The sequence below is a fragment of the Scophthalmus maximus genome, chromosome 19 (genome assembly GCF_022379125.1).
Source record: "Scophthalmus maximus strain ysfricsl-2021 chromosome 19, ASM2237912v1, whole genome shotgun sequence".
Lineage (NCBI taxonomy): Eukaryota > Metazoa > Chordata > Actinopteri > Pleuronectiformes > Scophthalmidae > Scophthalmus > Scophthalmus maximus.
Window position 1 is genome coordinate 785,046 of NC_061533.1, and position 17,455 is coordinate 802,500.

General features: G+C 46.4%; 3 protein-coding genes across 4 annotated transcripts in view; 2 read left to right on the plus strand and 1 right to left on the minus strand.

Annotated features, from left to right (window-relative positions):
* Positions 1-517: 517 nt before the first annotated feature.
* On the plus strand, positions 518-5,616 carry gpsm1a (G protein signaling modulator 1a). Its single transcript, XM_047329134.1, has 4 exons — positions 518-1,426; positions 2,051-2,384; positions 3,654-3,851; positions 4,985-5,616. Exons 2-4 carry the CDS (start codon positions 2,097-2,099, stop codon positions 5,186-5,188), a joined length of 690 nt encoding a protein of 229 aa, XP_047185090.1. The 5' UTR covers positions 518-1,426; positions 2,051-2,096; the 3' UTR covers positions 5,189-5,616.
* Positions 5,617-6,213: 597 nt separating this feature from the next.
* Positions 6,214-15,845, plus strand: LOC118314012 (transcription termination factor 1). Of its 2 annotated transcripts, XM_035640084.2 has the most exons (11): positions 6,214-6,359; positions 6,936-7,578; positions 7,992-8,116; positions 8,307-8,492; positions 8,684-8,762; positions 8,865-8,989; positions 9,551-9,746; positions 11,621-11,713; positions 13,571-13,636; positions 13,785-13,870; positions 15,470-15,845. In XM_035640084.2, exons 2-11 carry the CDS (start codon positions 7,007-7,009, stop codon positions 15,658-15,660), a joined length of 1,719 nt encoding a protein of 572 aa, XP_035495977.2. In that variant the 5' UTR covers positions 6,214-6,359; positions 6,936-7,006; the 3' UTR covers positions 15,661-15,845. The 2 variants fall into 2 exon arrangements, with proteins under 2 accessions (XP_035495977.2, XP_047185089.1); XM_047329133.1 differs by lacking the exons at positions 13,785-13,870; positions 15,470-15,845 and adding an exon at positions 13,251-13,376.
* Positions 15,846-16,268: 423 nt separating this feature from the next.
* The window catches only part of endog (endonuclease G), a 4,791-nt gene continuing 3,604 nt past the window's right edge, over positions 16,269-17,455 (minus strand). Inside the window, exons 3-6 of the mRNA XM_047329137.1 lie at positions 17,420-17,455; positions 17,222-17,331; positions 17,038-17,119; positions 16,269-16,962 (exon numbers count right to left, since the gene is read on the minus strand). The exon at positions 17,420-17,455 is cut by the window's right edge and continues 106 nt beyond it. Coding sequence (XP_047185093.1) covers positions 16,771-16,962; positions 17,038-17,119; positions 17,222-17,331; positions 17,420-17,455 — 420 coding nt within the window. The 3' untranslated portion in view covers positions 16,269-16,770. The remainder of the gene's footprint in view (positions 16,963-17,037; positions 17,120-17,221; positions 17,332-17,419) is intronic.

The window sequence follows — 17,455 nt, forward strand, 5'->3', positions numbered from 1 at the left end:
AGTAATGTGAATACTGTGAGTACTTTGAGTCCTGTGAGACTGTTAGTACTGTGAGTACTGTGAGGACTGTGAGTACTTTGAGTACTGTGAGGACTGTTGAGTACTGTGAGGACTGTTGAGTACTGTGATTACTGCGAGGACTGTGAGGACTGTTAGTACTTTGAGTACTGTGAGGACTGTTGAGTACTGTGAGGACTGTGAGTATTGTGATTACTGCGAGGACTGTGAGGACTGTTAGTACTTTGAGTACTGTGAGGACTGTTGAGTACTGTGAGGACTGTGAGTATTGTGATTACTGCGAGGACTGTGAGGACTGTGGGTACTTTGAGTACTGTGAGGACTGTTGAGTACTGTGAGGACTGTGAGTACTGTGATTACTGCGAGGACTGTGAGGACTGTTAGTACTTTGAGTACTGTGAGGACTGTTGAGTACTGTGAGGACTGTGAGTAATGTGATTACTGCGAGGACTGTGAGGACTGTTAGTACTTTGAGTACTGTGAGGACTGTTGAGTACTGTGAGGACTGTGAGTATTGTGATTACTGCGAGGACTGTGAGGACTGTGGGTACTTTGAGTACTGTGAGGACTGTTGAGTACTGTGAGGACTGTGAGTACTGTGATTACTGCGAGGACTGTGAGGACTGTTAGTACTTTGAGTACTGTGAGGACTGTTGAGTACTGTGAGGACTGTGAGTAATGTGATTACTGCGAGGACTGTGAGGACTGTGGGTACTTTGAGTACTGTGAGGACTGTTGAATACTGCAAGGACTGTGAGGACTGTGAGTACTGCGAGGATTGTGAGGACTGTTAGTACTTTGAGTACTGTGAGGACTGTTGAATACTGCAAGGACTGTGAGGACTGTGAGTACTGCGAGGATTGTGAGGACTGTTAGTACTTTGAGTACTGCGAGGACTGTGAGGACTGTGAGTACTTTGAGTACTGTGAGGACTGTTGAATACTGCAAGGACTGTGAGTACTGCGAGGACTGTGAGGACTGTGAGTACTGCGAGTACTGTGAGTACTGTGAGTACTGTGAGTACTGTGAGTACCCTCCTGTGAACACAGTAGTGTGTTTTTGTTTTATTTGTGAGGCCTCATGTTCAACTGAATGGTTCTCAACAATGCAGGAATGTGTGTGTGTGTGTGTGTGTGTGTGTGTGTGTGTGTGACTGGACAGAGGGAGGCAGGATTTGGAGCCTTTCTGTGGTTACTATAGTAACCGTGATGTAAGCCCAGAGGGGGAGTTTGCCCTCCTTCTCTTTCATTGTGTGTGAGTGTGTGTGTGTGTGTGTGTGTGTGTGTGTCTGTGTGTGCGGACAGAGACTTCACTGAAAGAGTCGAGAGCTCAGACCTGGAAAAGAAGAAGAAAGTGAAGGATTTGATCTGGAAACAGAAAAGAACGTTGCAGGAACATAGTGATTGAGGTAAAGTAACAAGACAGAAAACTAAGTTTGTTCAAACTTTAATCGTCGTCTGTAGTTTTGTTTGTTGGTTCAAAGTCAAACGATCAGAGTTTTAAAAGAGAATACGTTTATTGTGAAACATGTTGAAGGTTAATTCTTGAGATTTGAAACTTTTGGACCCTCTGAGCTGTTTGTGTGTGTGTGTGTGTGTGTGTTTGTTAGTGTGTGTCTGTTGGTGTGTGAGAGTGTGAGTGTGTGTGTGTGTGTGTGTGTGTGTGTGTGTGTGTGTGTGTGTGTGTGTGTGAGAGTGTGTGTGTGTGTGTGTGTGTGTGTGTGAGTGTGTGTATGTGTGTGTTTGTGTCTTTGTGTGTGTGTGAGTGTGTTTGAGTGTGTGTGTGTATGTGTGAATGTATTTGTGTGTTTGAGTGAGAGTTTGTGTGTGTGTGTGTGTGAGTGTGTGAATGTATTTGTGTGTTTAAGTGAGAGTGTGTGTGTGTGTGTGTTACATATTAAAAGTTGTTTCCTCTGAGTCACACTAATATAAATTCAATCCATTTGTAGAGGAGGGGGCAGTGTAACCATGGTAACCAGCTGCTGAGAGTCGGTCCTGATCTAACCACTTCCTGTGCTGCTCTCTTACTTCAGCTGTTCCCTTTGATGACATCACCAACCTAGGCTCCACCTACACATCATGGCTGACAAGAAGCTGTCTGGTTCACCTCCCCCGTCGATGTCCTCACCTCCTCACCAGAACGGGAGTTTTGAGGAGACTGGACCTAAAAGTTCTCCACCTCCTCAACAAAATGGTGGTTTGGTTCCCAAGCCAGCCTCAACCTCACCCCTCAGGACCCTCAGAGGTCTCATGAGTCCTGATCCCGGGTCTGGTCCTGAAGGAAGGGCCAGGTCCCCCAAACCCTGGGGCTGGAGCCTCAGCTCTGCTCTGAGCTCCAGGACCAGATCTACAGAATCCCAAAGCAAGGTAACTCTGAGTGTGACTTCACGCCTTCACACGGTCTGACCATGAGTCAAGATGCAGATGTGACCCAGATACACACAAATATGATTCAGACATGACCCTGAAATTTCAATTCAATTCAATTTTATTTGTATTTTGCCAAATCACAAGATAAATTGTCTCAAGGCACTTTACATAGTGAGGTCAATAAATCAATATTACAGGGAAAACCCAACAAATCCCACAATAAGCAGCTCTGAGACAGTGGAGAGAAAAAACTCCCTTTTAACAGGAACAAATCTGTAACAGAACCAGAACCAGATGTGGGAGAAACATCTGTCTCGACCGGTTGGGGTGAGGAGAGAAATCGGGAAGAGAGGAGAGGTGGGAGGAAAGAGGGTGAGAGGAGAGAAGAGAGAGAGAGAGAGGACAGTTGTACAACTGCCGCTTTAATCTCTACCACACTGATACTTATAATTACAATTATAATGTAAATACATGGGGGCACAGAGAGAGATAGAGAGAGAGATGGAGGGAGGGGAGAGAGAGTAAGAGAGGAGAGAGAGAGAGGGATGAGGGAGGGGAGAGAGAGAGAGAGTGATGGAGAGAGAGAGAGAGAGGAGAGAATTTTTTTTAGATTTTTTAAAAACAACTTTTATTAAAATTTACCAGCGAACATCATGGCCCTCTACAAATGATTTGAAAAACAAAAAACAAAAATCAAATACATGAATGTACAGAATAAATCAAGTCATAAAAACACACAGCCGTGGCGAAACACCACTGGTTCAAAAACTCCCGTATGTCCTTCATCAGAGAGTGGAATCTGAAATCCACTCTCACTCTGGCTCTCACCAGACACATACATACGTGTCAGCTCTTGTCCGCAGACATTAGCTATCTTGTTTTTCCTGCTTTTATAAATTGAAAGTTTGGCCTTACCAACAATAAAATTCAACAACTGCCACTTTGTCGCATCTGGTTTCTGTAGCCAGCACCATAAATAAAAGCAGTCTCCGTAAAAACCTCCCCACAGTCGAAAAACACCATCTTTAAAATGCTAAAAAGAGGTTTCAGTCTGTGACAGAGAGAGAGGGATAAGGAGAGAGAGGGAGTGGGAGAGAGATGCATGATGGGAGTTCCCCCAGCAGTCTCGGAACTATAGCAGCATAATAAAGAAATGGTTTAGTAAACACCTGAGCAGCAGGAACTATAATCTTTATCAGAGAAATGATCCCGTCACATCTTGGCTCTTTAATCTGCTAATAACCCGACTGGTTCCTGTTGTTGCAGTGCAGGAGCAGGCCACAGGAGGAGCCAGAGGCCCTGTTGGACCTGATCCTGGAGTGTCAGAGTCACAGACTGGATGACCAGAGAGCCAGTTTCTGTCTGCTGCCTGACCCAGGACCCGCTGCACCATGTGGGTCCTGTAGCCACGACCAGCGCCCCCGACCCAGTGTGGACTTCTACTACATGCTGGTCCACTTCCAGGTAACAACGGGTCACATGACACTGATCTGTGGTCATGGACAGATTCATCAAAATGAGGGGGCGGAGTTTAAAAAGACAAATGACAAGTCAGACACATTTTACTTCCTGTAGCGTCACCACAGTTAAATCAACATCCTGTTTTATGAACACATACAGGGTGAGGGGTGGAGGTGTATGAACACACACGGGGTGAGGGGTGGAAGTATATGAACACACACAGGGTGGGGGTGAAGGTGTATGAACACACAAGGTGAGGGGTGGAGGTGTATGAACACACAGGGTGAGGGGTGGAAGTGTATGAACACACAGGGTGAGGGGTGGAGGTGTATGAACAGGTACAGGATGAGGGTGGAGATGTATGAACACACACAGGGTGAGGGGTGGAAGTGTATGAACACACAGGGTGAGGGGTGGAGGTGTATGAACAGGTACAGGATGAGGGTGGAGGTGTATGAACACACACAGGGTGAGGGGTGGAAGTGTATGAACACACACAGGGTGGGGGTGAAGGTGTATGAACACAGGGTGAGGGGTGGAGGTGTATGAACAGGTACAGGATGAGGGTGGAGGTGTATGAACACACACAGGGTGAGGGGTGGAAGTGTATGAACACGTACAGGGTGGGGGTGAAGGTGTATGAACACACAGGGTGAGGGGTGGAAGTGTATGATCACACACAGGGTGGGGGTGAAGGTGTATGAACACACAGGGTGAGGGGTTGAGGTGTATGAACAGGTACAAGATGAGGGTAGAGGTGTAGGAACACACACAGGGTGAGGGGTGGAGGTGTATGAACACGTACAGGGTGTGGGTGGAGGTGTATAAACACACACAGGGTGAGGGGTGGAGGTGTATGAACACATACAGGGTGTGGGTGGAGGTGTATAAACACACACAGGGTGAGGGGTGGAGGTGTATGAACTGTCTGACTGCAGCTGTTTTCATGTCATGTGACCTGGTGACGTTTTGCAGCAACACAGAAAGTCCCACATCATTTCTACCCAGCATGCATCAGGTTATGTCAGCGCTAAGGAGAGACACATGATATTTTTTGATCTGTTTATCTGATTTGTTTTGATAATGATTGTTTAAGTCATTTTTAAGATGTCTCTGTCTCACCCCCCTGCTGACAGTCTGACAGGATGGAGGAGCAGCGCTGCCCCCTCCCGGACCTGGACCACCTGGTTGGATCAGATCCTGGTGGTCAGGAGGAGGATTTCTTTAGTCTGATCCAGAAAGTTCAGTCCAAGAGGATGGATGAGCAGAGGGCCTCACCACTGACATCACACAATGGGGAAGAGGAGGACTCCTCCCCCTCCCATCACCATCATCACTGATGAAGATCAGGGCCTGAAAGCACAGGGACAGGGTTTTACTGAAACCAGGACCTTTACTTTGCCGATGTGGACAAACTAAGGTCTGCTCTGAGACCCAGTTCCTTGGGACCTGAGATTTGGTTCTGACTCCAGAGTCTCACAGGTTCAGGTTTAGGACGCTCTAGGTCCAAGTTCCTTTTTCCAACTTTATAAATATAAATCTGTTTCTCAGTAAAGATCTATAAAGGAGCCCCCGGGGTCCACGGCCTCCTGTTCCCTCTCACTTGGAAGACTGAGAACCAACAGAACCAGGACCAGGACCAGGACCAGGAACTGAACCTGAACCTGAACCTGGACCTGAAACTGGACCTGGACCAGGACTACCTTTGCTTCTGTTCTGTAGTTTCTTAACTGTTTCAAGAAATCTGAATTTAAATATTTTTCTAACATTAAGTGTTAGTGTCTTTGTTCAGAAACTTGATATAAAATTATACAGTTTTAATGTTGAGATGATGAATTGGGATGAGACGGTTTTACAAAGGTCGAGATCGTCTTTTTATACAGTCGCTGATCGTCTTTATATACAGTCGCTGATCGACTTCATATACAGCCAGTGATCGTCTTCATATACAGTCACTGATCGTCTTTATATACAGTCGCTGATCGTCTTTATATACAGTCGCTGATCGTCTTTATATACAGTCAGTGATCGTCTTATATATAGTCACTGATCGTCTTCATATACAGTCACTGATCATCTTCATATACGGTCACTGATCATCTTCATATACAGTCACTGATCGTCTTTATATGCAGTCGCTGATCATCTTCATATACAGTCACTGATCATCTTCATATACAGTCACTGATCGTCTTTATATGCAGTCGCTGATCATCTTCATATACAGTCACTGATCATCTTCATATACAGTCACTGATCGTCTTCATATACAGTCTCTGATCGTCTTTATATATAATCACTGGTGTAAACAGGATTAAGAAATTCAGTAAGAGTGAGACCTCTTATCTTTAACCCGCGCTCTTACAGGCGCGCATGCGCTGCTGTTAAACCGGAAGTAACCAAGAATTTCACTTCCTTAAGACCCATGTGCCGCTGCAGGACCGTGAGACCGGAAGTAAACAAGAATTTCACTTCCCAGATCCATGTGCCGCTGCAGGACCGTGAGAGACGGTGAGTCAAAAATGTACCGTTAAAAAAACAAAACAGATTTCATGTCAGACCGGGACAACTGTTAGTTCGGTTCAGTCCGGCTCTGTGAGACCGGAGCTCAGAGGAACCTCGACACTGTTTTCTGTTGTTAAAGCTGCTGCGAGGTTCTCATGGAACCAGAAGTACACACTGAACCCAGCTGATAGAGGCCGGGTCCTGGTCCTGGTCCTGGTCCTTGTCCTTGTAGGTCCGAAGAGGTTCTTTGTTTGGAGGGGTGTGGGGCGTGAGAGTAAAGTACTGAGTAGCAGTATACTAGTTTACTGCGATTACAGGTAGTACTACTAAATACTGCAGTACTTGAGTGTGATGAGAACGACCTCACATGACGGATAAATATTTGGAAACATGTATTTATTTAATATCTACTCTGATCGTTTACTTTGGTCCATGTCCCATCTGCTAACATGGAGGGGCGGGGCTTATAACCTGTACTGCAGCCAGACACCAGGGGGCGATCAGGATGATGATGATGAATATAATCCACATTATAATCTGAGCTGTTTGTTTTCTCAAAGAGTCAAATTTCTTTTGTTTCAGCTTCAACAACAAACTGAGCTGTGACATCACTCTTCACCTCCACCCTCTTCATCACCTCTTCACCTCCAGTCATGAATCCTCCTGCAGAATGCCCCCAGAAGAAGAAGAGGAGGTCAGAGAGTCTGGAGGAAACAACTCCTGATGACATCGACACACCTGTGAGAGGAGAGAAGAAGAAGAAGAAAAAGAAGAAACAAGAGGAGGAGGTCAGTCTTTCTCCTTCTCCTCCGGCTGATGGACAGACAAACAACCAGAGCGAGGAGGAGGAGGAGAAGAAGAAGAAGAAGAAGAAGAAGAAGAAGAAGAGGAGAAAGGAGATGGAGGAGGAGCGAGGAAAAGTGCAGGAGGTGCAGCCCATTGTAGAAAGCAGCGAGACAGAAAAGAAGAAGAAGAAACACAGGAAAGCACTAAGTGAGGCCAGCGCTGTCACGGTAACAAACTATAGCAACAGAGAAACAGACTCCGTGGTTTCCATGGAAACAAAAAACACCAGTCACAGGAGTTTGGTGAAGGTGATGTCACAGGAAACAGATATGGGAGAAGAGAACAAGAAAAGAGGGAAGAAGAGGATGATGACAGGAAGAGGAAGAGGAGGAGTGAAGAAGAAAAGGAGGAGAGAGAGAGCATCTGAAGAAGGACTGGAGTAAGTGTGTGTGTGTGTGTGTGTGTTTGTGTGTGTGTGTTTTAAGGGTTAGGTTAACCCTAACCCTTACCTTCATGTTAGTTGCATTAACTTCATGTTAGTTGTGTTGACTTCATGTAGGTTGTGTTGACTTCATGTAAGTTGTGTTGACTTCATGTAAGTTGTGTTGACTTCATGTAAATTATGTTGACTTCATGTTAGTTGTGTTGACTTCATGTTAGTTGCGTTAACTTCATGTTAGTTGTTAACTTTATGTTAGTTGCATTGACTTCATGTTAGTTGCGTTGACTTCATGTTAGTTGCGTTAACTTCATGTTAGTTGCGTTGACTTCATGTTAGTTACGTTAACTTTATGTTAGTTACGTTAACTTTATGTTAGTTGTGTTGACTTCATGTTAGTTGTGTTGACTCAGGTTTCCCTGGGCGTTGGTGGAGGAGCTGCAGGAGTTTGTTCCAGATGTCAAAGAAAAATCAGTTGATCAGATTAATAAACTGCTGCGATATGATCTGCAGCGCTTCAAGGACTTTAAACAACAAGGTAAAAATATTGCAACATGGTACTTATGCTGTAAATATGTCAAACAACAAGGTACTAATACTGCAACATGGTACTTATACTGTAAATACTTTAAACAAAAGGTACTAATACTGCAACATGGTACTAATACTGTATATACTTCAAATACTAAGTGTCTGTTTTCATGCAAACGCGTGTGTGTTCTGTCCAGGCGTGTCACTGTCTCGGGGGCGGTGCTCTAAGGAGGAGAACGGGCGAATCAGAGAGAACGTCTCAGACTTCCTGGCTCTGACGGGGATCAGCTCAGCCAATCAGCTTCTGTTTCCTCAGAGGTATAAAGATCAACAAGTGCAGATCAAGAGGCTGAGAGTCCAACATCACTTCCTGGAGAAGATCGGTACGTAGCCACATCATCATCATCATCATCATCATCACTGATAAGTCAGGTCATGTGACGACGTCAGCAGCTGCCAACTGATGAAATGTCTTCATTTAATTTGTCCTTCTCTCCCTCTGTCCACCTGTCTGTCTGTCTGTCTCTCAACCTGCCTGTCTTTCTGTCTGTCTTTCCACCTGTCTGTCTCTCAGCTGACGGGATCCCGCGGACGTGTCATCAAGTTCACACCAGAGCCAAGAAGCTTTTTGATGACAGGAACCACATGGGAAGGTCAGAGGTCAAATTATCATGTCATGTTCCTGTTCTACCTGTGGAACCCTCTGTATCGTAACATTCTACCTGTGGAACCCTCTGTGATATGTGTTCTTCCAGGTTCTCAGAGGGGGAGTTGAGTTCTCTGATCAAGTTACAGAACCTTCATGGTAACGACTGGAAGAAGATTGCTGAGAAGATGGACCGCAGCGTGTACGCCTTACAGAAACGCTTCACTGCCATCGGTAAACATCAGAACATTAGAACATTAGAACATCAGGGTTCTGATGTTAACCCTAACCCGGTCTCTTCACTTATAGTGGACTTCTGCCTTGTCAGTACAATAAGGTTCTGTGGTTCTGTGTGCTGAGTCAGACATGCCGCCCTCTGCTGTGCCCTATCATCATCTCTCATGAGTTAATTTATAAATAGAACATCAAGGTCAGAACCAGTTCTACCTCCGACTCTGACTGAGGTAAACTGGACAGAGTGAGACGTCTCTGTTTCACTGCTCTCGTGTGACGGCGGTCAAAGTAAAACGCTGAATTTTTTTGTGTGCAGAAAATACTTTTCGTTAACTTTGACATGATACCAGAATCTTCACCTGATCTCCACATGTTGTCCACCTGATCTCCAAGTGTTCTCCACCGGTTCTCCATGTGTTCTCCACCCGATCTCCACCTGTTCTCCACCTGTTTGTCAACAGACCTCCCTCTGACCTCAGACTGTCAGTGGGATCCAGTTGGGCCTGATCTGGCTCTGAGACCTGATAGAACCTGTTGTGTGTCTGTGTGGTTCCTGTGCAGCTACAGGTCGGGGGTCGTGGAGTCCGGATGAAGAGTCCAGGTTGAAGTCGGCCCTGAAGGCTCACCTGGAAGTCCTGGTCCAGCACAGTCCGGAGGGTTCTGGTCTGAGCAGAGACCAGCTGTGTAACAACCTTCCCTGGAAGGAGATCAGTCAGCAGGTCGGAACCAGATCCTGGATCCAGTGTCGTCTCAAGTGGTGAGTAGAGCTGTCGTCCTGGTCTTCAGGTGTTCTAGTTTTCAGGTGTCCTGATCTTCAGGTGTCCTTGTCTTCAGGTGTCCTTGTCTTCAGGTGTTCTAGTATTCAGGTGTTCTAGTCTTCAGGTGTCCTTGTCTTCAGGTGTCCTTGTCTTCAGGTGTTCTAGTCTTCAGGTGTCCTTGTCTTCAGGTGTCCTTGTCTTCAGGTGTCCTTGTCTTCAGGTGTTCTAGTCTTCAGGTGTCCTTGTCTTCAGGTGTCCTTGTCTTTAGGTGTTCTAGTCTTCAGGTGTTCTAGTCTTCAGGTGTCCTTGTCTTCAGGTGTCCTTGTCTTCAGGTGTTCTAGTCTTCAGGTATCCTTGTCTTCAGGTGTCCTTGTCTTCAGGTGTTCTAGTCTTCAGGTGTCCTTGTCTTCAAGTGTCCTTGTCTTCAGGTGTTCTATTCTTCAGGTGTCCTTGTCTTCAGGTGTCCTTGTCTTCAGGTGTTCTAGTCTTCAGGTGTCCTTGTCTTCAGGTGTCCTGGTCTTCAGGTGTTCTAGTCTTCAGGTGTCCTTATCTTCAGGTGTCCTGGTCTTCAGGTGTTCTGGTCTTCAGGTGTCCAGGAGTCTCATTTATAAACGTAGCGTACGCACAAAACGGGGCTGGAAATGTGCATACGCCACTTCCCACGCACAGGTTGTGATCTATAAAAAAACAACTTGACGGGAGTATGTTTGCACCGTAAGCAAGCTCTGACCCATGCGTACGGCGTGAACACATTGAGTTGACAAGGCAACACGTCGCCTCTCGCACTGCTTCTGTTTGTTAGTGACCCGCTGCTCTGGCACCAAATAACGATGTTTTCTGGGCGTCCCCCTCCTTACAGGCGTGTCCCCCTCCCCTACATGCGTGTCCCCCTCCCTTACAGGCGTGTCCAGCTCCCTGAAGGCATGTCCCCCTCCCACACAGACGTGTCCCCCTCCCTTAAAGGCGTGTCCCCCTCCCCCACAGGCGAGTCCCCCTCCCTTACAGGCGTGTCCCACTCCCTTATAGGCATGTCCCTGTCCCACAGGTGTGTCAATGTCAGTGTCTGAGATGTGACTTTTTTTTTTTTTTCTCACCTGTCGGAACGAAAGAACAATTGGATGCCAGGGTCACTGATATACGGATCGGCATTCATGAGGTGATTTGCATTGACTATTTATGGTTAAAATGGGCGTGTACAGGGCAGGAGATGAGGCTGATTAACGTACGCACACTTGTAAGTGATCTGTGATTTATAAAGGGAGAATTGCGCACAGGTGTGCGTACGCACGGTTTTATAAGTCTGAATATTTTTCGCCGTACGCCATTTTCGGCTTTTGGCCGCATGTACAATTTTAGTAAGGATCCTATGCGCAGTTTTATAAATGAGACCCCTGGTCTTCAGGTGTCCTGGTCTTCAGGTTCTGGTCTTCAGGTGTCCTAGTCTTCAGGTGTCCTGGTCTTGAGGTTCTGGTCTTCAGGTGTTCTAGTCTTCAGGTTCTGGTCTTCAGGTGTTCTAGTCTTCAGGTGTCCTTGTCTTCAGGTGTTCTGGTCTTCAGGTGTTCTGGTCTTCAGGTGTTCTAGTCTTCAGGTGTTCTAGTCTTCAGGTGTCCTTGTCTTCAGGTGTTCTGGTCTTCAGGTGTTCTAGTCTTCAGGTGTTCTAGTCTTCAGGTGTCCTTGTCTTCAGGTGTCCTAGTCTTCAGGTGTCCTTGTCTTCAGGAGTCCTTGTCTTCAGGTTTCCTGGTCTTCAGGTGTCCTGGTCTTCAGGTGTCCTTGTCTTCAGGTGTTCTAGTCTTCAGGTGTCCTGGTCTGTCCTAATCTTCAGGTGCTCTGGTCTTCAGTTGTTGTAGTCAGGTGCTTTGTCTTTGTTTTTCAGGTTCTCCATCCTGAAGTTTAAACTGTCTCCAGGCGGCTCTACCTTCAACAGAGGAGCTGGAGGATTTCAGGCCAAAATCCACCTCATCAACACGTAATACCTGGACCTGGACAAGACCTGAACCAGACCTGACCTGAACCAGACCTGAACCAGACCTGACCTGGACCACACCTGACCTGAACCAGAACCACACTGGACCTGGACCTGGACCTGACCTGAACCAGACCTGAACCAGACCTGAACCAGACCTGACCTTGACCACACCTGACCTGAACCAGAACCACACCCGGACCTGGACCTGACCTGAACCAGACCTGACCCTGGACCACACCTGACCTGAACCAGAACCACACCAGACCTAGACCTGGACCTGACCTTGACAAGACCTGAACCAGACCTGACCTGGACCACACCTGACCAGAACCAGAACCACACCAGACCTAGAACTGGACCTGACCTGGACCTGACCTGGACCTGACCTGGACCAGACCTGACCTGGACCACACCTGACCTGAACCAGAACCACAGTGGACCTGGACCTGACCTGAACCAGAACCACACCTGAACTAGACCTGGACCTGACCTGAACCAGACCTGACCTGGACCACACCTGACCTGAACCAGAACCAGAACCACACCAGACCTGGACCACACCAGACCTGAACCAGTTGATTTATGAAATCTAATCAACTGCTTTCAGACATGAACTGATGTCTGGACATTTTCCTGACGTTCTCCAGATGTTCTTCTCTGGAGAACGTCAGTTGCTGTGTTTCATCATTGGTTCAACATGGCCTCCTTCACTTCCCTCGGTATCTAACAGCACACGTCACACAGAGGCCACTTGGAGAGCAGAGGGCAGCAGCGGGGGATTGAAATGAAACGTACCTGCCCTTGTTAGCGCTAAACTGCTTCTTACAAATAATCAACACCTTTAGACTCATTTCAATGAGACAACGTTTTTTATACGGCTGATCACAATACGTCGACACTATCGTCGGGGCGGACGGGGACAAAAATTCGTCCCTGTCAATTTGGTCCCTTAACGACCCAATTTCAGAATGGGGCTTTATAATGCGAATATCAGACTCATGTGAGATTATGGTACCAGCAGCATGCTGCACAATTACAGGCTTTCATAATTAAATATACACACTGAATCAATTCATAAAACGTTCAAATAAACCACCATGGCACCCTCTTAGAATAGAAAGGAAATGTATATGCTCGCATATTTTTGTTAAACGTGACGCTCAAATACAAATTACTACTCGGGAACAACAGGCGGACCACAGTCCACTATACTGACATAATGTCCTTTAGCCTGAAGTAAGTTCCTTTATATTATTCATTATTAATTCAATAAGCACAAGCAAGACTTCAGAAGTCCACACACAAAGCAGACGCTCTCAGCTGAATACTGTAAATACATCTCTCTCTTACTCTCTCACTTGCGCATCATGATTATCATCACTATTATTGCTATTCTTAGGTGGTGAGTAATCGCGTTTTACATAGATTACTGCCACCTACCCATGGATGTATTCGCTTGCACCAAATGCATAACTGCAATGCATTGTCGGTGATATCCACCTCTCATGTGACCATCGTTGTTCACTTGCTCCCTCAGCACTTCGAGGTTCCGTCTCATCAAGTTCACTTCAGTATTTCAGACAAATGGAACGACACCTATGATGGCAGCGGGGAAGTGAACGAGGGCAAGTGAACGAGCCAGTGAGTCAGCAGGAGATTCACAGTGAGCGCGTTGATGACATCGCAATGATCCAGAGATTCTCCTGCTGCGTTCGTCACGTGTGAAAACAGAAGTGGTCACGTGTTTGACCTGTGTGTGTGTGTGTGTGTGTGTGTGTGTGTGTGTGTGTGTGTGTGTGTGTGTGTGTGTGTGTGTGTGTGTGTGTGTGTGTGTGTGTGTGTGTGTGTGTGTTTCAGATTGTACAACATGCATGTGGATGACGTCGCTGACATCGAATGGGACAAGGTCGCTAAGAGTGTCGGGTGAGGTCAAAGGTCACAGGAACCTATCAGATGAGTTAGAGCTCAGAACTGACTCCTCGGGGTGTACTGATGTAGTACTGTGTGTACTGATGTAGTACTGATGTAGTACTGTGTGTATTGATGTAGTACTGTGTGTACTGTGTTGCAGTAAAGTGACCCCTGTCTGCGTTCAGAAGAGTTTTCATCGCCTGAAAGTCTCCAGAGTTCCCAACTGGACCAGTTTATCATATGGAGGTCAGTGATACTTCATTTTACTGTGTCAGTACTGGTTCTGTCGGTACCGTCTGTGTCGGTACTGTCTGTGTCAGTATTGGTTCTGTCGGTATTGGTTCTGTCAGTACCATCTGTGTCAGTACTGGTTCTGTCGGTACCGTCTGTTGTCAGTACCGGTTCTGTCAGTACTGTCTGTGTCAGTATTGGTTCTGTCAATACTGTCTGTGTCAGTATTGGTTCTGTCAGTACTGTCTGTGTCAGTACTGGTTCTGTCGGTACCGTCTGTGTCAGTACCGTCTGTCAGTATTGGTTCTGTCAGTACTGTCTGTGTCAGTACTGGTTCTGTTGGTACCGTCTGTGTCGGTACCGTCTGTGTCAGTACTGGTTCTGTCAGTACCGTTTTTCGTGTGTGTGTGTGTGTGTGTGTGTGTGTGTGTGTGTGTGTGTGTGTGTGTGTGTGTGTGTGTGTGTGTGTGTGTGTGTGTGTGTGTGTGTGTGTGTGTGTGTGCGTGTAACTTTGACCCACATGATCAGGTCAGTGATACTTCATCTTACTGTGTCAGTACTGGTTCCGTCGGTACTGTCTGTGTCAGTATTGGTTCTGTCAGTATTGGTTCTGTCAGTACCATCTGTGTCAGTACTGGTTCTGTCGGTACCGTCTTTGTCAGTACTGGTTCTGTCGGTACTGTCTGTGTCAGTATTGGTTCTGTCAGTACTGTCTGTGGCAGTACTGGTTCTGTCAGTACCGTCTGTGTCGGTACCGTCTCTCAATATTGGTTCTGTCAGTACCGTCTGTGTCGGTACTGTCTGTCGGTGCCGTCTGTGTCAGTATTGGTTCTGTCAGTACCGGTTCTGTTGGTGCCGTCTGTGTCGATACTGTCTGTCGGTTCCGTCTGTGTCGGTACCGTCTGTGTCAGTACTGTCTTTCGGTAACGTCTTTGTCAGTACTGTCTGTCGGTACCGTCAAACGGAACTGGCACGGTGTGTGTGTGCGTGTGCGTGCGTGTGCGTGTAACTTTGACCCACATGATTTTCAAATAGTATTTTGCAAAGATACTGAAACAATGATAGTGATACTTTACAGAGGGACATTGAGACATCCAATAGCTTATATGACAGTAACAAAGAGAGGCACACATATATAAACATAGAAATATACATATACAGAAATATCAACAAAGAATGTAAACATGAAAATATATAAATGCAAATGAGAAGAGAAAAGAAAGTTTCCGTCAGTTCTGATATTTCATTGACACTGATTGGACCACATTAAACTAATGTCACAGTCTCTCTCCCAGGGCGACCAATCAGAGGGCTTCTGTCTGCTACAAGCGTATCACACAAACTGCAGGCATATCTGTTACTTAAGCTTTAGATGGTTTAATACAATTGGCCGTTTTGTCTGTCTGTCATTACCGTCTGTGTCAGTACCGTCTGTAGCTGCAGGATCATGTGTCCTGGACACATGTCAACAGATGTTGTCATGGCGATTCTCAGCTTTGATAAAAATCATAACTTTATGTAAAAAGCACTTTTAAAAGGTCAAAGACAATAATAAAAGGTTAGAGGTTAACCCTATCAACAGAAAGTGGTTTGAAACCAACATGTCGTCCTCAGAGATCATCGACTTCCTGTGGCACAGGGAACTTCCTGTTCTGAAGGAGAAACTGACCCGGCTGAGCAGAGAGGAGCAGCAGGAGGAGCAGGATCAGGAGGAGAACAGCTACCTGCTGTCTGACATCGTCTCCTCTCAGGACCAGGACGATCACTTTCAGGAGGTGGACAACAGTCAGGTGAAGAAGAAGTAAAGTCAGACAACGTCAGACCCCGCCCACCAGACGACAGGGCCCACCCACCAGGCGGGACTGAGACATGACGGATATATCGACCACAGGAAGTGAACTGGAAGCTTTTATTGTGAAGGTGGTGACACGGTGTGACACGTTGATCAGATGTTTGATGTTTTAACTTTGTAATGAATGAATTTCTCTCATCTCGTCTCTGTTTGATATTTATCATGTTGATCGTCAACTACACTGATCTGTGGTCACCATGGTAACTTAAGGTTGATTGGTTTTGAGTCATACGAAGCTAGTTCACTTGTTACCTAGGTAAATCACCATGGTAACTACGGCTGAGGTCAGAGACAACAGGTCAAACACATTTGATCGTGTGACGATAGAAGCAGGGCTGCAGTCCAATGGTCAGATTGGTTTAGGAAGTGACCCTGAAGTGATTCCTCAGCACCATGATAATGTTCAGATTCTCTAAGTGCTTAGGAAAAGAGCTTCGATGCTTCCTTTCCTAGAGGACACACTTGAGCTTCCTATGTGAGAGGAAAGGAGAAACAGACCCACAATTCCTTGCGGCAGAGATATTTAATGTGACGCGTCATGAACGAACATAGCGATTTAGTCTGAAGAAGAAGAGTATGAATATGATCCAGATGTCAGTTACTGTTACATATGAATCATAAAACACGGAAAAATGCTGATGGAGCCACTGAGGTTTTTCTAGTTCATCTTCAGAAATGTGTCTTTTCATCACGACGTCACATGAAGACGTCGTTTAATCTTCCTTTAACCTTTGACCTCGTGACCTTTAACACTTAGGCCAAGGCCATGTACAGAGGAAGGACAATTTGACCACACCCAGATGTTTCTGACCCACAATGTCCACAGGACATGATGTCATCAACATGTTCTACATCTGGAGGTCATGTGACAGAACACTGTTCTGCTTCACGATCACTTTGTTTCCGATGAGTAAACTTTAAATAATCAATAATCAGACTATTGGCTCCTTCATAGTTGTGATGATCTTCATCACATGATCGAGATGCTGCTCACTTCTGTGTAACCATGACGACCTTTAACAAACAGACGGACCGAGGCTGCAGCAGTTGATTCGTCAATGGTTCATTTGATGGCGTTCACGCTGCTCGTTCTCTTCATGATGTTCGGGACGAACAGGAGTCCTGACGCCCTCTCGATGGTTTCTATGGGAACAAGGAAACGCTCCAGAGGAAGCTTCTCGTCCACTGGTTCATTTGGTAAAACATATGACCGTAGCTCCACCCCCTTGCCGCCCACCTGCTCCAGGATCAGCACCTGAGGAGACAGATGAGGTGACGACCTTGGCTGTCAGACAGGTGACATCATCGTGATATGATCAGGTGGACTCACCTTGAAGAAGTGAGTCGGCACGGCAACGTGATTCCGTCCGATAACCTGATAATGGACGTAGAGTTTCCCATCGGCCTCCTGCCTGAAACACACACACGTCTGATGAGGTCATCTGAGGCTCTGTGTGTGTGTTTGTGTGTCCGTGTGTTGGTTTTCCACCTGACACCACAGAAGTAGAAGTTACCTGGGCAGGTAGAGCGGACCGCTGCACACGTACACATTGACGTAACGTCTGGTCAGAGAGCGACACAGTTTCTCCAGATTGTTCCAGGTGACCTGGTTCAGTTGAGGGTTCTACACACACGCACGCACACACGCGCGCACACAGAGTTATTTACACAGAAACGTGTACCTGTGTGTATGTGTGTGCGTGTGGACTCACCTGTGGGGCGACGTTGCTCAGGTAGAATGTGTCGTC

Bases quoted from the DNA above. Each gene is read 5' to 3' on its own strand.
- gpsm1a (XM_047329134.1), top strand. From the start codon at position 2,097: ATGGCTGACAAGAAGCTGTCTGGTTCACCTCCCCCGTCGATGTCCTCA. The intron at 2,385-3,653 runs GTAACTCTGAGT...CTGTTGTTGCAG, and splicing joins CTACAGAATCCCAAAGCAAG to TGCAGGAGCAGGCCACAGGA. The intron at 3,852-4,984 runs GTAACAACGGGT...CCCTGCTGACAG, and splicing joins ACATGCTGGTCCACTTCCAG to TCTGACAGGATGGAGGAGCA.
- LOC118314012 (XM_035640084.2), top strand. From the start codon at position 7,007: ATGAATCCTCCTGCAGAATGCCCCCAGAAGAAGAAGAGGAGGTCAGAG. The intron at 7,579-7,991 runs GTAAGTGTGTGT...GTGTTGACTCAG, and splicing joins GCATCTGAAGAAGGACTGGA to GTTTCCCTGGGCGTTGGTGG. The intron at 8,763-8,864 runs GTCAGAGGTCAA...GTGTTCTTCCAG, and splicing joins GACAGGAACCACATGGGAAG to GTTCTCAGAGGGGGAGTTGA.